Source organism: Hermetia illucens, chromosome 1 (assembly GCF_905115235.1).
Source record: "Hermetia illucens chromosome 1, iHerIll2.2.curated.20191125, whole genome shotgun sequence".
In the NCBI taxonomy this organism is placed as follows: domain Eukaryota; kingdom Metazoa; phylum Arthropoda; class Insecta; order Diptera; family Stratiomyidae; genus Hermetia; species Hermetia illucens.
Genome location: NC_051849.1, coordinates 34,145,315 through 34,162,793, shown reverse-complemented (window position 1 = coordinate 34,162,793; position 17,479 = coordinate 34,145,315). Strand labels below are relative to the sequence as shown.

Genomic DNA, 17,479 nt, shown 5'->3' with positions numbered 1-17,479 from the left:
CTTATTGAGGGAATAAAAGAACTCTTTTCTTGTATCATATTAAAGCGGTGTTGAGTGTGGGGGTTGGGGGTTTTCGTCACTTTTCTTTATCTCTCTATTGAGGAAACTCAAAAGCGTTTTTTAGCTTAATATTTTATGAAAATTTTGTTGATTAATTAAAATGGATTTGCAAATCAGTTATTCAATTTGAAAACAGGGTGACGTCATGGAATCTTAGGTGTTAGTTTTTGGCGGGAAACGTTCTTCTATGGTTATATTCTTTCGTATAACAGTTGACCAACAATGCCTAAAATTTAAACCGAAATTTGAAGTTGCATCAAAACAAACGCCCGAAGTTCGCACGAGCCGGCCCACGTGCCTACACGTTCGGCTGCTGGCCCGATCAATTGTCAAATTCCACAGCGACACATCAACTGTCAAACGTCTTCGTTTGCCAAGACGCTGGCTGATAAGTACGAAAACAAAGTCATTTCCATGTGCTATCGTCACTTAGAAAAAAGTCGTAAGACATGTCTAAAATTAACCAAGTGAATGTCGCAAATTCCAAGTGCACTGTGAGCCGAAATTCTTCTTATAATTCTGTCGTTTATTTGACATTTTCCACTGCGAGTGCTTTCTCCTGTCGCGCACTAAACTGAGGCAAACAATCCTCGCCTCGCCCACACTGTGCCTGTTCGGAAGCGAAAATGTCAGAGAAACGAAAATTTGAGGAGCTCGCCGACCCGGACTACCCACAAAACGTGAAGAAAGTGAAAACGGCCACAGAAGACCCACCACAGCTTTCGCGCGAGGAACGACTGAACAAAATTCGCGCCATCGTCAAGCGCGAGTTTCAACGGGAGTTGACTGCGAAAGAGCAGGAGATCATGGAGATTGACAACAGGATCCAACTAGCCAGAAAGCTGTTGCACCGAGTGCGGTATGCGGTCGTTTCGCATTACTACAACAAGAAGGGAATGGAGCTGCCTGACCAGGAGGCTCAAGCGTGTGTGGAGAGCCTCAATTTGAAGAGTACCGCTCCGCCAGCTTCCGAGTCAGGCCAGAGAGCTATTCATCCTGCGTTGAAGAGTATCCTGGGCAAGAAAACTGTGGATTATGATGAGATTTTGAAAGCCAGACCTACCCGAGAGGCTGCCAAAACGGCGAAAACTTCAATCAAGGAGAAACTGCGGACGAAAAAGGAAGAGAAGCGGCTGCAGCGAGCTTTGAATGGGGCCGTAAATACGGTTATATGCCATGATACAACCCCAAAGGTTCCGAGACATGTGGAGCCAAATAAGGTCGAGAAGGAAATCCCGCAATTGAATGCTGCGCGAGGAAGGAACCAGACCAAGTGCCTCATAGCCGTAGGGAACACATCGAAGTACGTTGGTGACGAGAAATTCGCTAATGGGGTTACCCATAAGTGGTTGGTCTACGTCAAGACGAAAACTCCGGTCCCCATTGAGAAGATTGTGACCAAAGTGCGGTTCTTCCTGCATCCGTCGTACCGTCCCAACGACATTGTCGATGTTTGGTAAGAAATTGTTGTAATGACTACTTTCGCGTGAAGATGATGAGTTTGTTCTTGTTGGCTGCAGTGAGCCACCGTTTCAGTTATCGCGGCGTGGATGGGGCGAGTTTCCAATTCGACTGCAGTTGTATTTTGACGCCAGCCTTCAGCAGAAACCGGTTCAGCTTGTGCATAACCTTGTGTTGGATAAAACGTTGACAGGATTGCAGACAATGGGTGAGTTTTTAAGGATCTAGGACATCACGTCTCCCAGGTGGGACTTTACTTAAAAAGTTATGGCGCCTCAAAGGCCTTATTATAATCGGCCCCTTGTCTGTCCGTCCTTTTTTCCCGGTGATGAATACCTTTAGAAGACAGTAGTGCAGAACCACCCCCCAAGTCCCGCCTTATTCCCGTGAAACCAGCGCAAAGTATTATGTTGCGAGGTGGTCGTGGTTCTAGTCTCCCCTTTTGCCTATCAATTGTATTCATCGCTCCTTCCCGCCTCCTTTGCCGCTCTCGACCTGTACTGAATCCCCTCACTATATGGTTACTTGCATTCCAGTTCTGGCACGCAAGTATGTTCCCAATTAGAATTTCCCAAGTATGGAACAGAATTGCAATTCCAGGGGGAGTTGCGCCTTTGGTGGCATTACGTGAGTCCCTGTCGCGTAGACTTAAGCTCATACTCTTCTTAAGATACGGATTGATTTTGTGACCAAAACCAGAGCCCCGCTGAGACAAGCAACAATTTTACCAGTCTATACTGAGCACATCACTCAGCATTCACATTGGTGGATGCAAAACCTACCAAAATCTCTACCGAATTACAGAGCACGGCACCCGAGTTGAAACGCAACTCCACCTTTGAGGCCAGCAGGTCTATTTGTCCGCTTGGTCGTAACCACTTCCATGAAACTCCCACTAGAGGGTCAATCGCTACATGAATCAGAAATTCTCCTACGGTCCAGTATATCGCGGGTAAGGTTTCATGGTAGGATTCGGATCTGATCGCCTTAATTAAGTCTTGGAGCATTCGCTTACTGCATCACGGCCAGCAAACAAAAGTAGTACAGTGTGGAGCTTCTCCTCGGCCGCTTGGCCAGGTGCTACCACTTAATTTCTATCCACCACCATCTCGGACGTGCCAGATGTTATTTGCTCGCCTCCGAGGACAGCCAAATAGCTTTTGCATCATCATGGGTTCTTTAGCGTCAGAATGGCGTCATGTGCATTAAGTTGCTCGATTTGCCAAACAGACATGCCGACTGCTGCTGCTGCTTATAAAAAATCAGATGCTGGAGGAGCTCGCCGCAGTGGCCGATGAGACAAATGGCATGGGCTCCTTCATTATGGCGACCTCACGTCAGCAGGTGCGCACACTATCCACAACAAGCTGCGCGTTGCCAAGCCCGTCGGATCAGGCCCCTGCGGACCTCGTTGCACTGGGGGTGGCCATTGCGCAGCCTAACCCCCGAACTTTACGCCTGTCAGTATTGGTACATAGGGGCAAGGCTCGCTCTTGCGCAATAGCAAATATAATTGCCTCTGTTATGCAACGCTTCACCCGAATCCAAAGACCGGTAATTGTTTGTATCATACCAAATTCAGTGCCTTGGCTCCATGCTGCAAGTAACCTTCCTTCTTTCCTACTCAAATCGCTGCTACCGGCACGTCGAGAAACTTAAGTCGACTTAAGTGGCCGATCGCAGTACTGCAACCCGTTTCCTGGTGGATCCTGGCTCCGTGCTTTCCATCATTCCGAAACGATTCATCACCACTACTTGTCAAGCAAAGTCTCGTGCACCTCATGGGACGCCTACCACTAATTTCGGCGCTCAAAGTCTCATCTTGGGCTACGGTTTGCGTCCACCTTTCCACTGGCCGTTCATCATCGTCGATGTTCAAACAGACACGGGGCTGACGCACTCAAGCACCACGGCCTAATTATGCATTTATGGCACCGTCGTCTCCTAGACGGCGTTACCAATCTTTCCACGGCCTGCACGATTGGCGCGACTCCAAACGCTTTCGCTTTCGCCTTTCGGGGGACAAATATGGTAAATTATCGTCAAGTTCTCTTAGAAGAGAAGGCAAACTTGCCAAATCTGCTAGTTCACCACCAGATCGTCCCCAGCGGACAACCGCTTTTCGCACACTCTCGGCGCCTTGCGGGACAACGTTTCATCGCAGTGAAGCAGAAGTTCGACCTCTTGTTGGAGTGAACTGTCATTCGGCCTTTTAAGCCAGTGGGCCAGCCCTCTGCACATGGTGCCCAAGACTGGGGACAAGTGGTGACTACCACCAACTAAATACCATCACCCGCCTACACGTATATCCACTGCTCATAATAAAGGATCTGCTCCTGGACACTAGCGACTTGCTATACTCGGTCATCGACCTGCAACGAGGCTTTACCAGATTCCTGTCGTTCCCGAGCATCTTTGCAAATCGCTGCCACCCCGCTCTTCGCCCTGTTTGAGTATTCATGCCTGAGGAATGAAGTTCAGCAAACTTTAACCTTTTCAGAAAGTTGGACTTCGTCCACAGTTGCCAAGATGACATCCTGTTTCCTCCAACGACCATGAACAATATTAACGTCACCTCGAGGAATTTCTTTCCCAGCCAAGTTCCAGGTCAACTAGGACAAACGCAAATCGTCTGAAGTTGTATTCGTCACTTCAGTTTTCCTGTTGACACGTCCAATATGGCCATCAGTGCGGTCTTAGATCAACAGCGAGGAGATGGTACTTGGACTCCATTAGGCCTCTTCTCCAGGAAGCTATCGGAGGCTGAGCAACGGGATTCTCGTCGTTTTCGCTGCCGACCAGTATATTCAACAGATCCTGGAAAGAGATCAGTTCGTAATATAAACCGACCATCGCGCGCTCACTTTTGTGCTGAGGCAGCAGATCAGGTTGGTCGATTCCATTGACCAGTTTGACACCCGCTTCGAGTACACGCCTGGCCAAAACGTTGTAGCATACCACCTACTACATATATAGGGAGTTCAGGGCACGATCAAGTCGTATTTACCGGTTTCGCTACGCCTCCAGGTTTTTGATACCGTTCATCAACTGGTATACCACAGCGACTGGGCCACAGCCAAGTGTCTAAGGTATAGCTCGACAAAATGAAAAGATGATTTTTTTAGGTCAAAATTCTTTTCAACAGCCTTTTTCTACGCCATCGCTGTTGCCGCACATTTCGGGATATTTATGAAGCTCTTTGGCCAAAGTCTCCCACCGCTAGCTACTCCTGGACGGACCTGGGTCTTGATTTTGTGACGCCCATCCGCTTTGGTGGTGGATGTTCTAAGAACTGAGAGCTGGGTTTAAACACTTGTTTTCTAAGCTACTTGTAGCATTAGATCCAAGCTCTGCACCATCGAATCATTGCAGTCCAGGGATATCGACGTTCGGGAACCTGCTTGCTCATAACCATAAAGACCCCGGCACTAGAGTTCCAAGCCACTTTGCCGTGAGTTTGCACCTGCTCTACTCGTCCACATTAGTTTATTGTTCTGGATGTCCTTCCCATGCCCAGGTGGACAGGATGGGGGTGTATCCTTTCCCAATGGTGATAATGGCCTTATCAATATGACTACCAATGATATCAAAACAGTCCCTTTTAGGGGCGTCGTAGCTTTCAGAGGGGCGACCGCAGTAATTCTTTAACTGGCTTCTCTCAATTCTGAAAATCATTTTTACTCTCTGTCAAAATTTCCCATGGTGAAATGGGGATCGATCCCGGAAGTCCTCACCGGAATCCATCATAGGATGAAGCCCGAAGATAGCGGGGCAGAATTGTCTTCCATTGGGGAAACGAAGAGTGGTAGAGTCCTCGTCAAGGACAATAAATAAAGGTATGTTTTTTGAAGCGGTCAAGGGGTTACTGCAAGAGAAAGCTTTTGGTTTCTAGCCGAGAACTCATGTGCTCTTTGGAAATCCGAGATCTTGACGGCTTCGCAGAAAAGAACGAAATAGAAGAGGTTATCAAGCGCGGTGACGGGACATAGGTGGCTAAAGAACAGATAGGTGCGTTCTATGTAGGGATCGAGGCGCATCTGACGAGAGCGTTGCATACACTGCGCGCCCGGGGCGGTATCCTGTATTCAGAGCAGAACCAAAAAGAGCTAGAACGCGGTTAACATGATTCGCATCCTACAGAGTACTGACACTGTCGTAAATTCTGTTATGAACCTGATAATGACAGTCTATGGAGCTTCCGTGCCCAGGAAGGCATCGAAACGTGGCAAATCTTCTACGTATTGGTGGACGGTGGCAATTACAGACCTCCGGAAGGAGTATCACAAACTTTGCGGCTTAACACAATGTTTAAACGACTGGGAGGAGGCATGTGCCACAATGACAGACGACGGTCAGGAATCGGTTACAACCCGAAAACTACGGAAATCCAGTTCATTTAAGGCCGACAAAATGGACGGTATTCTATGGGCACTATTCTCGACACATCCATTACAGGTTGATATGACAGCAGCGTGGAAGGCGCCGATGAATGCCTACAATTTTTGACAATTACCGAAAAAATAAGTACCAAAACCATAGGAGATATGATACTATCTCGTGGGGCGATCCATAATTAACTGAATGTGGGGTGCGGCTCTCTATCAACTAATAGGTTACTCTATAGAAAATGTAAACGGTTAAAACTTACCCAAAGTGTTATTTGCTTATAATTATTATTGGGTGATAGCTTCCTTTGATTTAATGTTTTTCTTTGAGCTTTCAACCATGAATTCTTTCTTACCTTCCAGGCGCTGAGACTCTGGTGGAGATGTGGCTGCGTACAGATCATCTTCAAATTCCACATGATTCCAAGAATACAGACTCGACCTTTACTGATCTTCCTACAACCGAAGATGAGACATCACAGCACAGTGAAGACAATCCTATCGATCATATTGACGATAAGCTAATGGAACTTCTTAACCGAATTGAAAACCAAACTTCAAAGTCAATATGCGAGGAAGGCGAAAAAATCGAGCCAACAATCTCAGTTGCAGATAACAGTATCGAAGCAGATTTCATGGCAAATGATGGTCTAGCTCTGCAAGGAAATCATAATATACATGGAGACGAAACTAATCCGAATTTAACATCAACTCTCATTCTTCCGGAGGTGGTAAACCAAGTGGAATTCGGAAAAAGCATTGATGCAATACCGGCATGTAGTATAGATGGATCGACTTTAGAGAGGCCTTCGGTGTCTTCTCAGGCGGTTCCGGTAAAGTCTGAACTAGAAATTGAGCAGAATGTTTGTCAGACAACGTCGGTTGCAGTCAAGCATGAGCCTCTACATCCTGCAGAACCACATCAAGTGACTGAAATAGATAGTTTAGAAAACAAATTGTGTCTTAATCAAAGTGTTTGTGCATTACCTATAACTGAGCCTGCTAAAAGTGTTGAGTGTACTCAACTAAACCCAACCAGTTCACCACGGACCACCACCCTAGCTAAACCCTCTGTGAACATTATAACCAAAATATCAAGTATTTCAAAGGATCCTAAAGATCCAACAAAGCCAACAATCATCACTCCTGCAAGCTCAATCTCAAACAAACCTCAAATCTTCCAAAAACGCATAGTGAAATGTATTGATAAACAAGGAAACGTAAAACTCGTTGAAATGCTTGTCAAATCTGCAGACTCTCAGAACGGACAGATTGGTCGTGTTATGCTAACACCACAAACTCAGACAGCTACTGGCCCGAAGACAATTATCATTTCCAACGGACAAAAAGGACTAGCCAAGCCGCTTGTCTTCAAAATCGCACCAGCGAATTCGGTGAATTCGATGAAGCCAATACCTGCAATTTCCCAGCCGAACACGACTATTGCAGCGGTTAAAGATACATATCCTGTCAAAGCTCCAACCACCTCAGCTTCACCGCAAATCACATCTGGCCTCAAAGTTTTAGCTACAAAAGAGAATCAATCGAATTTATCCTCTGCCCTACCAAAATCCGCTCTGAATAGTACAAATAAGAATCAGGTTCTTGTAAAGAACGGAAAAATGTACATAATCGATCCGCTACAAGCGAAAATCAAGCAGCAGACGAAGAAGCAAGAGTCGCTCTTGAAACCACAAGTCAGCCTCCTGAAACCGATTGTGAAAAACGATAATCTCAACAATTGTATCCGTAACGATGCAAAAAGTGTGTTTAATCACACGTCGATCGCGACGGATCACGACTACACGAGCTTCCTTGGTAAATCTCCAACGCCAAACAAGGTCACCATTCACCGATCCTCCCTGAGTCAACAACCACAACAGCAGCAGCTGCTCCATAAGCAAAAGTCCAGTATAGTCACTGTAAATAGTCCGAATAACAGTCGAATCAATGTTATAGTTACGAAGCTAGATGACGATGAAGAGGATGATGATGGTGATCAGGAAATCAGATTGAATATGAAGACTCCTGTGATGCAGAAATCAACGGCGCTCATGCAGAAGCCTCGACGGGATTATCGTAGTGAATTGGAAATGATCTTCGCTAGGACAAGTCCTGTGAGTGTGCGACAGGCGGTTGAATTTCTGTTGAAACAGTTGCCGTTAATTGATGCCAAGGCATCGAGTACGGATTATAGTTCATCGTTTCCGTTTATCGTGAAAAGTCAAAGTGTTTTCGATCGATTGATCACGCCGAAGTTGAAAGCGAATGAGGTAAGTGAATGTAGATATTTTTATTTAGTTTGACTTTAGCATGTTAAGATAATAGCTGCTACTTTTGTCACTTGATTGCCTGAATTTGTGCTCGAAAAGAGCAGAGGATGGTTGTACAGTTTTATTTGCGTTTAACATCCCGAAAATTCCTTACAAACCAGCAACAATAGAAGATTATTTTCCTGTCCAGGCAAAACAGACATGTTGGTGTCAACGAACATAATCGCTGACACAAGCATTCATGATGCTGTAACCGTTGTAACTTGTTTAATCAATTTTATATTATATGTATTTATCTTTTTCGATACTGGACCTACTTCTCGCTGACTTCGAAAATCATTTTTCCTGTCAAAAAGTCATGACTGACTCGTTCACAATTGGGTGCGTTCGTCATACAAGTTGCTCGCTCCGCCGCAACACTCCACCCTCAGCTGAAACCGAAAGGGGTTCCAGTAGAAAACTAGACGCGTGGCTTCTCAGCTCGGCTGCCAAAAACCAATATGGACGCGTCATGCGCCTCTCTTCCTGGTCGCGCTTTCTTCTGGAAAGAAATCGTTTATTCGGGCTAGGGAGACCTTGATTGTGCTTCCGACGTTGAGACTAAAATGCTGTGGGCCTCGCTCGAGCACCTCAAAGGGCGCTCGTAAGGTAGTTACAGCGTGCAGGAATTGATACACCTGGGCACGACGGCCACGTTTTCCGCGTGGTTGGCGGGTCGGGCTAGCGTCAGCTTTCACAATGCATTCTTGAGTGGATACAACAATTCGGTGGTGTTAAGGACCGATCCAAATTCTAGTACAGAGTCGCAGGACGGCCTTTTCGTATATTAGCCAAGTAGAATGATTGCCATTTTTTGGGGTGTAGGGAGATGAACTGTATTTACGCACAAATTGAGTGTAAGACAGACTACCGGCTAACACACCCCTGGAGCGCCCAGGACTTTGACCAGGAACCTTTTGACACATTACCTCATGACAGGCCTATTCAGTATAGGAGCAAAACCCCGTGGAACCAGGGAGCCTCAGCTACCTTGAAATGTCTCCTATCCATCTCCTTCTGTTTCGCCTTAGGAATGTCTTGATTGTAACGTGCTACTCGGCTCTAATTATGGTGTCCGGGGACCCAAGGCTACCGTGATTTCCCGATTGTGTGCAGGTAAGATTGAAAATATCCGTGCCCGCTGAGCAGCTCGGTTAGGTAAAGGTAAAGGCTGCACGTTTTTTATGAGATGCGTGGTCCATTTACTTCTCGATTTTCTTTCCCAGGATTATTGTCATGCGCAGAGAGTATGGGCTCTCTCTTCACAAGCGACAGTTTCTTTATTTTCCTCGCTTTTCCTGAGGTATATAAGCCTCCGCTTGGTAGTATGGAGAACGATTGGAATAACTCCCGCTATCACAATTATAACTAACTTCGAGACGGTACGATAGGCGGACGCAACTCGCAGAACCCCTCGTCTTTGTACTTGCGCTAAGTGCTTATGGTACATTTCTTTACTGAGGGAGTCAGCCTATATTTCGGGACCGTAAAGGAGAACGGATTGAAGCGCGCTCATCAGCAAGCGACACCTGCTGTATAAGGGACTTTGGATATTGGACATCAATCGGCAAATCGCAAACATTCATTTTATACGCCTCATCACCATTCCCAGTGCGCGCTGAGCCTGTACAACAGCGCGTGCGGGAACTAGTGCCGCAACATCGTTTGCATATCCGACCAGAAGCGATCCATCAGGAATCTCGAGTCGTAGAAGGCTGTTGTTTCAGCCCACGATGTTAACTTTATTCTGCATTGTCCCTCCCGGGTCTCGTAGAGTAGGGCACGGTTCTTCAAATATTCCCTTAACATCCGCAATAGGTAGGATGTCGCACCACCTCGCAGAACTAAAGGCGTTTCTTATGTCTAGGGTCACAAAGAGCACCACTCGGCGACAGTGGCGACAGTATGCCTCAGGTAGTTTTACCGCTTGGACCACTTCCTCAATTGCATCAACTGTGTATCGCCCCGCTCTAAAACCATATTGTGTTGGTAAGTAGTCTCCTGGTGCAATTATTGCGTCAGTCAGTGGTGGGTTGATGAACTTGCCAAGTAGCTTCCCCGCTGTGTCCGATACGCTGATGGCGCCTCTGAGTCTCGTAACTTTCCAGAGAGAGGGAAAACACCCGCTATCAAACTTGCGTTGAATGCGCCGAGTAGCAAGTCGGGCTTAGTTCCAACTCTTCGCTGGGAATACCGTCCGGTCTTGGTGTTTTTTGTCTTTCATGGACTGAATCGCTTCCTCTAGTTCGGCCTCCTTTAGTCGGAATGTCGGAGTGCTGAAAAACGTCACTTCCGCACAACGAACGCAAACGAACCCATCCACTCGACCAAGGGCTCGCACTTACAAGTTAATCGTGTCTCTCGCTCAGATGGCTGCAGTGCCAGATATATCGGTATACAACGATGGTGACTTCCTATCTCAATACTGTTCCTGACTTCTTGCACCATCTGCCCTATCAGGTCGTGAGTAGTTGCACTTCTATGTATGTTTGCTTGCAGGATGTGAATTATGGTGCTTGACTTTTCGCTTTCCGTAACTCTTCCTTGAAGACTTGGCAACGCCCACAACCGGGAACATGATCCGCATCTTTTTTTTTGCAGACCGCGGTCTTTGTAAAAGACACAGATTTTTGCCGAATTACAAGTCTTCGCTTTGTGCCCGGGTTTGCCACACTTGTAACACAAAGTGATTCCCCTTGCAAGCGCCTGATATATGTCTCTATGCCTAGCACTTAAAGCAGTGAAACTGCCCTTCGCCTTATTCTGCAAATAATCCACCCGATTTTTATTGTTCCGCAATAAAGAAGTTTGCTCGCTATCCTCTCAGGGACAGTGACAACAGCCAATTTTTGTCCTTTAGAGTTGACAGACGTGACTCCTACCTTAGGGTTGCCCACATCGGGGTGATCCCTTTTTATCGCCTCCTCCACTTCCGTATTAGTGAGACAATTTAAATCTCTTATTTCAAGGGTGTATATGGGTTTTAAGCCGGAAACCACTGCCTTCGTGCCTAGAATGCTTCTTTTCGGTCTTCGAAACAAGCTCTACAAGTATAGCGCCTGTTCGAGCCCGCCGGATAAATTTAACTTCTATCCCAGCGTCATATGGTTGACACTGATGTCGTAGTCTATATCGACTTCGGTACAGCTCAACTCAGGTTGCTGTGTCACTTCCTTTTTCATTTCACGTCGTCTTCACCATTGGGACAATGGGCGTTCTTACTTTTTCAGTAGGTGACTGTCATGAATTCTTGCAAAGGGATTTATTGTGGGATCTCCCATTTTAGCTGCCTGAAGCGGTGAGTGTGGTGTATTGCTGCTCCTTCTAAAAATGTGTGGTGGTTGTGTCGTCGTGTTTGTTGTTGCTGTGATTGTGTTGTCATTTTAATTTGGACGATACTGCTAACTAAATAATCCGCAGTCCATTATCATTTTTATCTTCATGTAAGCTATGGAAGCCGATATATAGCCTGAATACGGACTCCGTCCCTCCTTGATTGTCTGATCCAAGTATGATTTTGATATCATACCTGTGACAGGCTTCGAGGGCCGGCTCAACTGCCTCATAGAAGGTATCCTTCTCTGAATCTGCAGCCTGCTCTGTAGGGGAAGAAAGCTGATAACAGCATTTAATATTTTTTGGCTGACTAGGAAACCTACTCCGAGCACATGCTTTACTAGATTGTCACCATATATATGGTGTAGTAGCTTTTCTTCAGAAAACCGGTCCCTGTCCACCGTATCTCTTGCTGCGCTGTAACATCAGCCTTATATTGGGACAGGGTATCGGTATTCGGTCTGCCCAAGGAGCGCATGTTCCATGAGAAAATGCGTAAATCGTTATTCCGTTATTGTTGCCGGGTTCTTCGTTGTGTAGTCAATCCAGTCCGCTCCTTTTGTGGCTTCGTAGCAGACAGTTTCCCGTGTACGGTTCACAGCCCTATCCAACCCCCAAACCTGGAGGACCAGTTAGTAGAATTTGTCCCGTTTTTAGGCGCGAGAGCCTCGCCTTCATCCTTTTCGGTCTACAGCTTATCGTTAAGAAAGAGCTCCCAGCGGTCACCACGTAGAGGTTAAGGAAGGGGTTGGTAGTTTTGGAGCTGTTGGTGTTGGTTCAGCAGGCGTTTCTTAGGTTTTATGCTCTATCGTGGGTACCAATCCACGTTTCGCGCTGGGATCTATATACCCTTTGACCACTTCTCTGTCTCTTGCAACAGAAAAATGTAGGGGCAATCCAGCAGCCTTGTTAGCCTCGCTGCAAGTAGGTAGGAGGAGGTTTTGGTATTTTTTTTTTTGAGAGCAGGGTAGGTGAATGCGTTTATGCACAGAGTGTTGCTCTCGCGCAACAGCACGCTGTTGGACTACCAACTAAACACCTCCCTGTCATCAGAGAACTAGCCTGGAACCGTTTCACACATTACTTCGGCCGCTCTCCCGGCTTTGGGAGCCTTCAAGCAGGGAATTCCTTCCACCAACGGGAGGGGATTAAGGGAGTTGTCAGTTCAGGGAACCCCTTACCGTCTGATCCCTCCGCCGGTCGAGTTCAATCTCAGCCCGAACATTGTGCACAATACGATTCCAGCTACCAGCGCCATTCAGCATCTCTCTGACAATGTTGTTTGGAGAGAGCTCCCCTGTGTCCGCATAAAGCTGCTGACGAAAACCGTCCCAACTCCCGCAAGAGAAAAAGGTGTGTCCAGCGTCGTCCGTCACTCCATTGCAGAACATACAATCAGGAGATCGCGCCTTCCCAATCCTGTGCAGGTAAGACTGAAAACCTCCATGTTCACTTGGAAGTTGGGTAAGGAAGTAATCAATCTCACCGTGCGTTCGGTTCAAACACGGGTCTAATTTGTCGATGAGCCGCGCAGTCCATTTGCCCCTTGGCTCATTTTGCCAAGAAAGTTGCCACTCGATAAAGATGTGTTGACGTTCTTCACGGGCAACCATCTGTCTTAAGTTCTCGCCCTTATGGCGGTAGAGAGCTTTGCGCTCCTTGGCAAGGAGGGCAACGGGGGCCCCTGACATTCGTCATTAGCCGACTCAACACCCAGCTGCAGCCTTGTCCGCTGCTGCTTTGATTTACTCGAAGAAGCTCATCTTCGAGTCGAGGATTAAACGAAGGCATTTAACCGCTGGTTTTGACTCTATAGTCGATATGGGGCGCAGGGTCGGGATTCTCTTTCTGGTCAAGATGACTACTTCGGTTTTTTCCAGCGCAAGGCTGAAACCGTGAGCAGTTATCCATCCGCTCACCCGTTGCATCAATATGTCAAGTCTGCTTTGTGCCTGTTAAACAGTCCGTCCGGCAACAAGTGCCGCAACGTCGTCTGCATTACCGACCAGGCGCGACGATAAGAAGCGTTCCAGAGGTCCGGCCCTAGGATGGATTCCTGTGCTACTCCCGACGTGATTTCCATCCTCCTTTGGCCCTCTAGCGGCCCATAGAGCAGGGAGCGGTTTTTCAGATAATCCTTCAATATCCGCAACAGATATCTTGGCACGTGAAATGAGTTTTCTAATGTGCCTAGCATATCTGTCCATCTTACGGAATTGAAGGCATTTCTCACATCAAGCGTTATGAGGAGTACTATCCATCGAGATCGGCGGCTGTGCGCCTCGGCTCGATGAACCACATCTATGACCTCCATAACAGCATCCACTGTAGATCTCCCTGTTCTGAACCTGAACTGCCTAGCGGATAAGTCCCCGGCAGCGCGAATCGCTTCGTGTCAAGCATACACAGCGGTCGGTATGCAGACGGGAGCTCTGGGTCTCCTTTACCCTTACTGATCAACGAGAGTCTGGCCACTTTCCAGCGACAAGGAAAGATGCCCTCCTTCCTTCCTTCGTCTGGGCACCGAAACGTTGGCGCGGATCCAGTGTTTAAAACTTCGAACCCGGTTCTCGCCGCCATTTCCAGAATCCGTTTCCCTCTGGAGTCTGACTGAAGCATGCCCCATTCAATAGCCCTGGCATTAAAATCATCTCCTACCAGGACTCGTCCCTTCGTGCCCGAAACGGGGTCCTCCAAAGCATCAAGCCGGCGCCGAAAGTCTCGTTCGGCATCAGGTAAATGTTAAAAAACGTTATCCCTAAACACTGGATCCAGACAAACCCGTTCCCCCGACCTTCGGCAAGAACACGAAGTCTTCCGTCGTCTCGAACCCAGATGGCAGCGGAGGCTTTCGCATGCTGCAGGTTAATTTGACCCATCTTTATGTTTTTCGACATTAACCTAATCTAATGTGTGATGGAAAACAGAAGCGTATGGCGGGCTCGGCGTGTGACGGGGTTTTTCCCCACACCGTACCGCCAGAGACTCGATCCCTTTGTGTTTGATTTCTCTGAGAATAGTCGCATTTGGAGGTATAGCGGTTATCATGTCCTCATTCATCAAAGGTCTCATCTCATCACGCAGAGCATGAGAGGGATTGAAGTGCGAAAATGATCTCTCCCCACTTACGAGCCTATCTAGCGCAGAGACATGTCGAGGGGATAGGGTCAATTTCGTCATTTCTTTAGGTGTTGAGATACCTTAGTTCTCGTGGTTGGCCCTGGTCTGGTATTCAATAAGATAGTGTACATCAGAAGGCCGGTAATTTTTTGCTATCAATGAATGAATTTCGTCGAATTAATTTGTGTGATGCAGACATGACCTTCCTAAAAAAGGCCATTTCTGTGTTGAAAACAGACCATAGCTTCTCTAACTTGAACAAAACCGCTTCTTGTTCATTATTAAGGAATGGGCGCTTGGAACTCGAAAACAAGCATTGTATTCAAAGTGACTAAAATTCAGACTTTTTTGTAAATATTTCCTTGACCATTTTCTTCTTCACAGTGGCTTCGTGCGAAATACATTCTTCAACTTCTACAAAAACACCCCCATCTGAACACATCCAAATTCTGGACAACAAAAGAAATAGTTCTATTCGCTCGTCTGCATGCCTATACACCTGTGATAAACTACAAAATTGGAAAAGAATTTAACGATAATAATAGGACGACAGATAGAACTTTAAAAGATCTCGTTAAGAAGGAAATCAAAAGGGAAAAGTATGATATCCAGACAACTACGCTGGTGCATGGAACGTACGATTGGATCAACGATATTCGGCAAAAGATCAACCGTGAATTGCTAGTCAGTGAAGAAATCATCAATGTCGATGGCAATGATGACGAGAGCTCCGATAAGAGATTGAATAAGGAACAAGATTCTGGATCACCTTTGAAAAATGCTGCTGGGAAGTATTTCCATCCTTTGGATTCTAGTCTAGAGACTGAGGCGTCGTTCGTTAATGATGCTTGTCAACAAATTGGAATACGATTGAAACCGGAAGAGATTGTTACAAGTAAGATATTAAGATTTAAAATATGGTCCAAAGTTGTTTGATTTTGAAACTTTCTTTTTCTTTCGATGCAGATGTGTTGCATCCGTCGGCGCAACTAGTCTTGATTCAGTGCTTCAAATCATTCATGAATGATCTTCTCCGAAGAGGTGCAGCATGCAGACCTGATGTCGATACATCGAGGTGAGTAGTCAAATTGAATTTTAGTATAACATGGAGAGGGAGCGTCGCCTTGCCAGCAATTGACAACGATGGCATGTATGAGCAGTTGTCGCTGTGTCTTACCTGCCTTATCTAGAAATTGGTCTCTACTTAGCATAGTATAATAAAGGCATTCTCTCTTCCTATGAAAATAATAAAATATCTGATGCTATACTTGCAATTATTCCAATTTCTATTTTCAGTTCTCTCGTGGAAAATGTTATACGCCCTGAAGATATAAAAAATGCAATATTAAGTAGGCCGCAATGGGATTTCTTAACAAACAACGGACTGGGAGTCGCTAAACCGAAGGAACAAAAAGATTAAAATCAATTTGTTATCAAATCGTGTACATGAGTGTGTTATTTAATTTCATTATATCCAATACACTTGTAAGGCATTTGTATAATTTTATAATTTTTGTATTTTAATTTGTACATAAATAATTGTGTAGAATTTTGTAATTGAAGCGGAAGAAATAAATTTTTATTTATACATCCATAATTTAATATTTCCATTTCGTCGTTTCTTGCTCGTTTTGACTCGTTACCAGCCAACAGGGATTTCAAAGTCCTTTATAAGCTTCTTCATGGATTGGAATAGAGGTTGGTAATATTCGATGAATGGTTCGACGGAAACTTCACGTTTGCCAGTTAAAATGTAGAGGACCTCGGACCAATGTTTCGAAGCACCCAATTTCAAGGCTTTCCTGTGGAGATATCATAAGATTATTATATGATGTGATATTTTGGAGGATGATGAGGTCCTCATCATCATGAGGTCGTTTACTTTAAAACTTTTCCAGCTCGTTTAGAACCGTATATGTCACATCTATGCAGCGGTAATGGTAAGTTTTGCTCAGTATTAACTCGTCCGAAAACCGTCATTTCGCAAAGTCCTTTGAATATTTGCACTTGCAATATGCTTGCTAGGAAGTATCTGAAAATATTGAATTACTTTTATTGAGATTGATGAGTTAAAACGATAACTTCTGACTTGTCAGTCATTATAATTAATCTTTCCCACGTTTGAAAAAGTGCTTATAAATTTTTTATCTTCAGTCTTACCTCTCAAACGCTTCCAGGTCAATATAAGGAAGGAAGAGGGTAGAATTTCGATGATTCGAATGACGGAGAAACATTTAGATATCTTAAAGATTGGATAGGAAATCCTTTGGGCAATCAATAGTATATGGTTAAGTTATTAATGGGGAGAGTTGTAGCTCCAACCAGGCAGGCCTTTCATTAGGCCCATTGTACTGCCCCCTAAAATCACGTATTGTGCAAGTGCGAAAGTTCTTCGTTCCAAGGTACCACCGTGAAAGATTTGCCACTTCAATTTTTCTATATGGTAATTTAAGGAGCAGTGTCCCTACTTGGGTTTTCCTGTCCCTCTTCTTAAGGGAGGACGAAAATGTTGCTTTAGAGGCTCCTTTAGGTTTCTTGAAGTGCCCTTTAGCTCCCCTTACGACTTCCGGAGACGCTCGTACTCCCCCTCTACTGTTTTGCTCCAAGTGCCCTTGGGGCGACGCACTCGTCAGCCATGTTGAGAGATTGGAGTGCGTAGCCCGCAATGCAATTGTCGCCCATCCTTAATGTGTGACCTATCCTCTGCCATTTCCGCCTTCCGACCACATTGTGTACGAGTACCAAGCTTGTACACCGACCAAGTTCTTCGTTTGAGGTTGTGTCACGCAAGCGGCTCCGATGATA

General features: G+C 45.8%; 2 protein-coding genes across 2 annotated transcripts in view; one reads left to right on the top strand and one right to left on the bottom strand.

The window, feature by feature from the left end:
* The first annotated feature begins 384 nt into the window (after window positions 1-384).
* Window positions 385-16,266, top strand: LOC119647885 (YEATS domain-containing protein 2). The gene is made up of 6 exons (XM_038049182.1): window positions 385-1,516; window positions 1,581-1,729; window positions 6,270-8,179; window positions 15,059-15,569; window positions 15,641-15,749; window positions 15,971-16,266. Exons 1-6 carry the CDS (start codon window positions 687-689, stop codon window positions 16,092-16,094), a joined length of 3,633 nt encoding a protein of 1,210 aa, XP_037905110.1. The 5' UTR covers window positions 385-686; the 3' UTR covers window positions 16,095-16,266.
* A 14-nt stretch (window positions 16,267-16,280) lies between these two features.
* LOC119647891 (angiotensin-converting enzyme-like protein Ace3) overlaps window positions 16,281-17,479 on the bottom strand; it is a 120,393-nt gene continuing 119,194 nt past the window's right edge. The window contains exons 9-10 of the mRNA XM_038049194.1: window positions 16,557-16,706; window positions 16,281-16,476 (exon numbers count right to left, since the gene is read on the bottom strand). Of these exons, the coding sequence (XP_037905122.1) occupies window positions 16,314-16,476; window positions 16,557-16,706 (313 nt within the window). The 3' untranslated portion in view covers window positions 16,281-16,313. The remainder of the gene's footprint in view (window positions 16,477-16,556; window positions 16,707-17,479) is intronic.

Coding starts and splice junctions, on each gene's coding strand:
- LOC119647885 (XM_038049182.1), top strand. CDS start 687: ATGTCAGAGAAACGAAAATTTGAGGAGCTCGCCGACCCGGACTACCCA. Junction 1,517..1,580: donor AACGACATTGTCGATGTTTG/GTAAGAAATTGT, acceptor TGTTGGCTGCAG/TGAGCCACCGTTTCAGTTAT. Junction 1,730..6,269: donor GACAGGATTGCAGACAATGG/GTGAGTTTTTAA, acceptor CTTACCTTCCAG/GCGCTGAGACTCTGGTGGAG.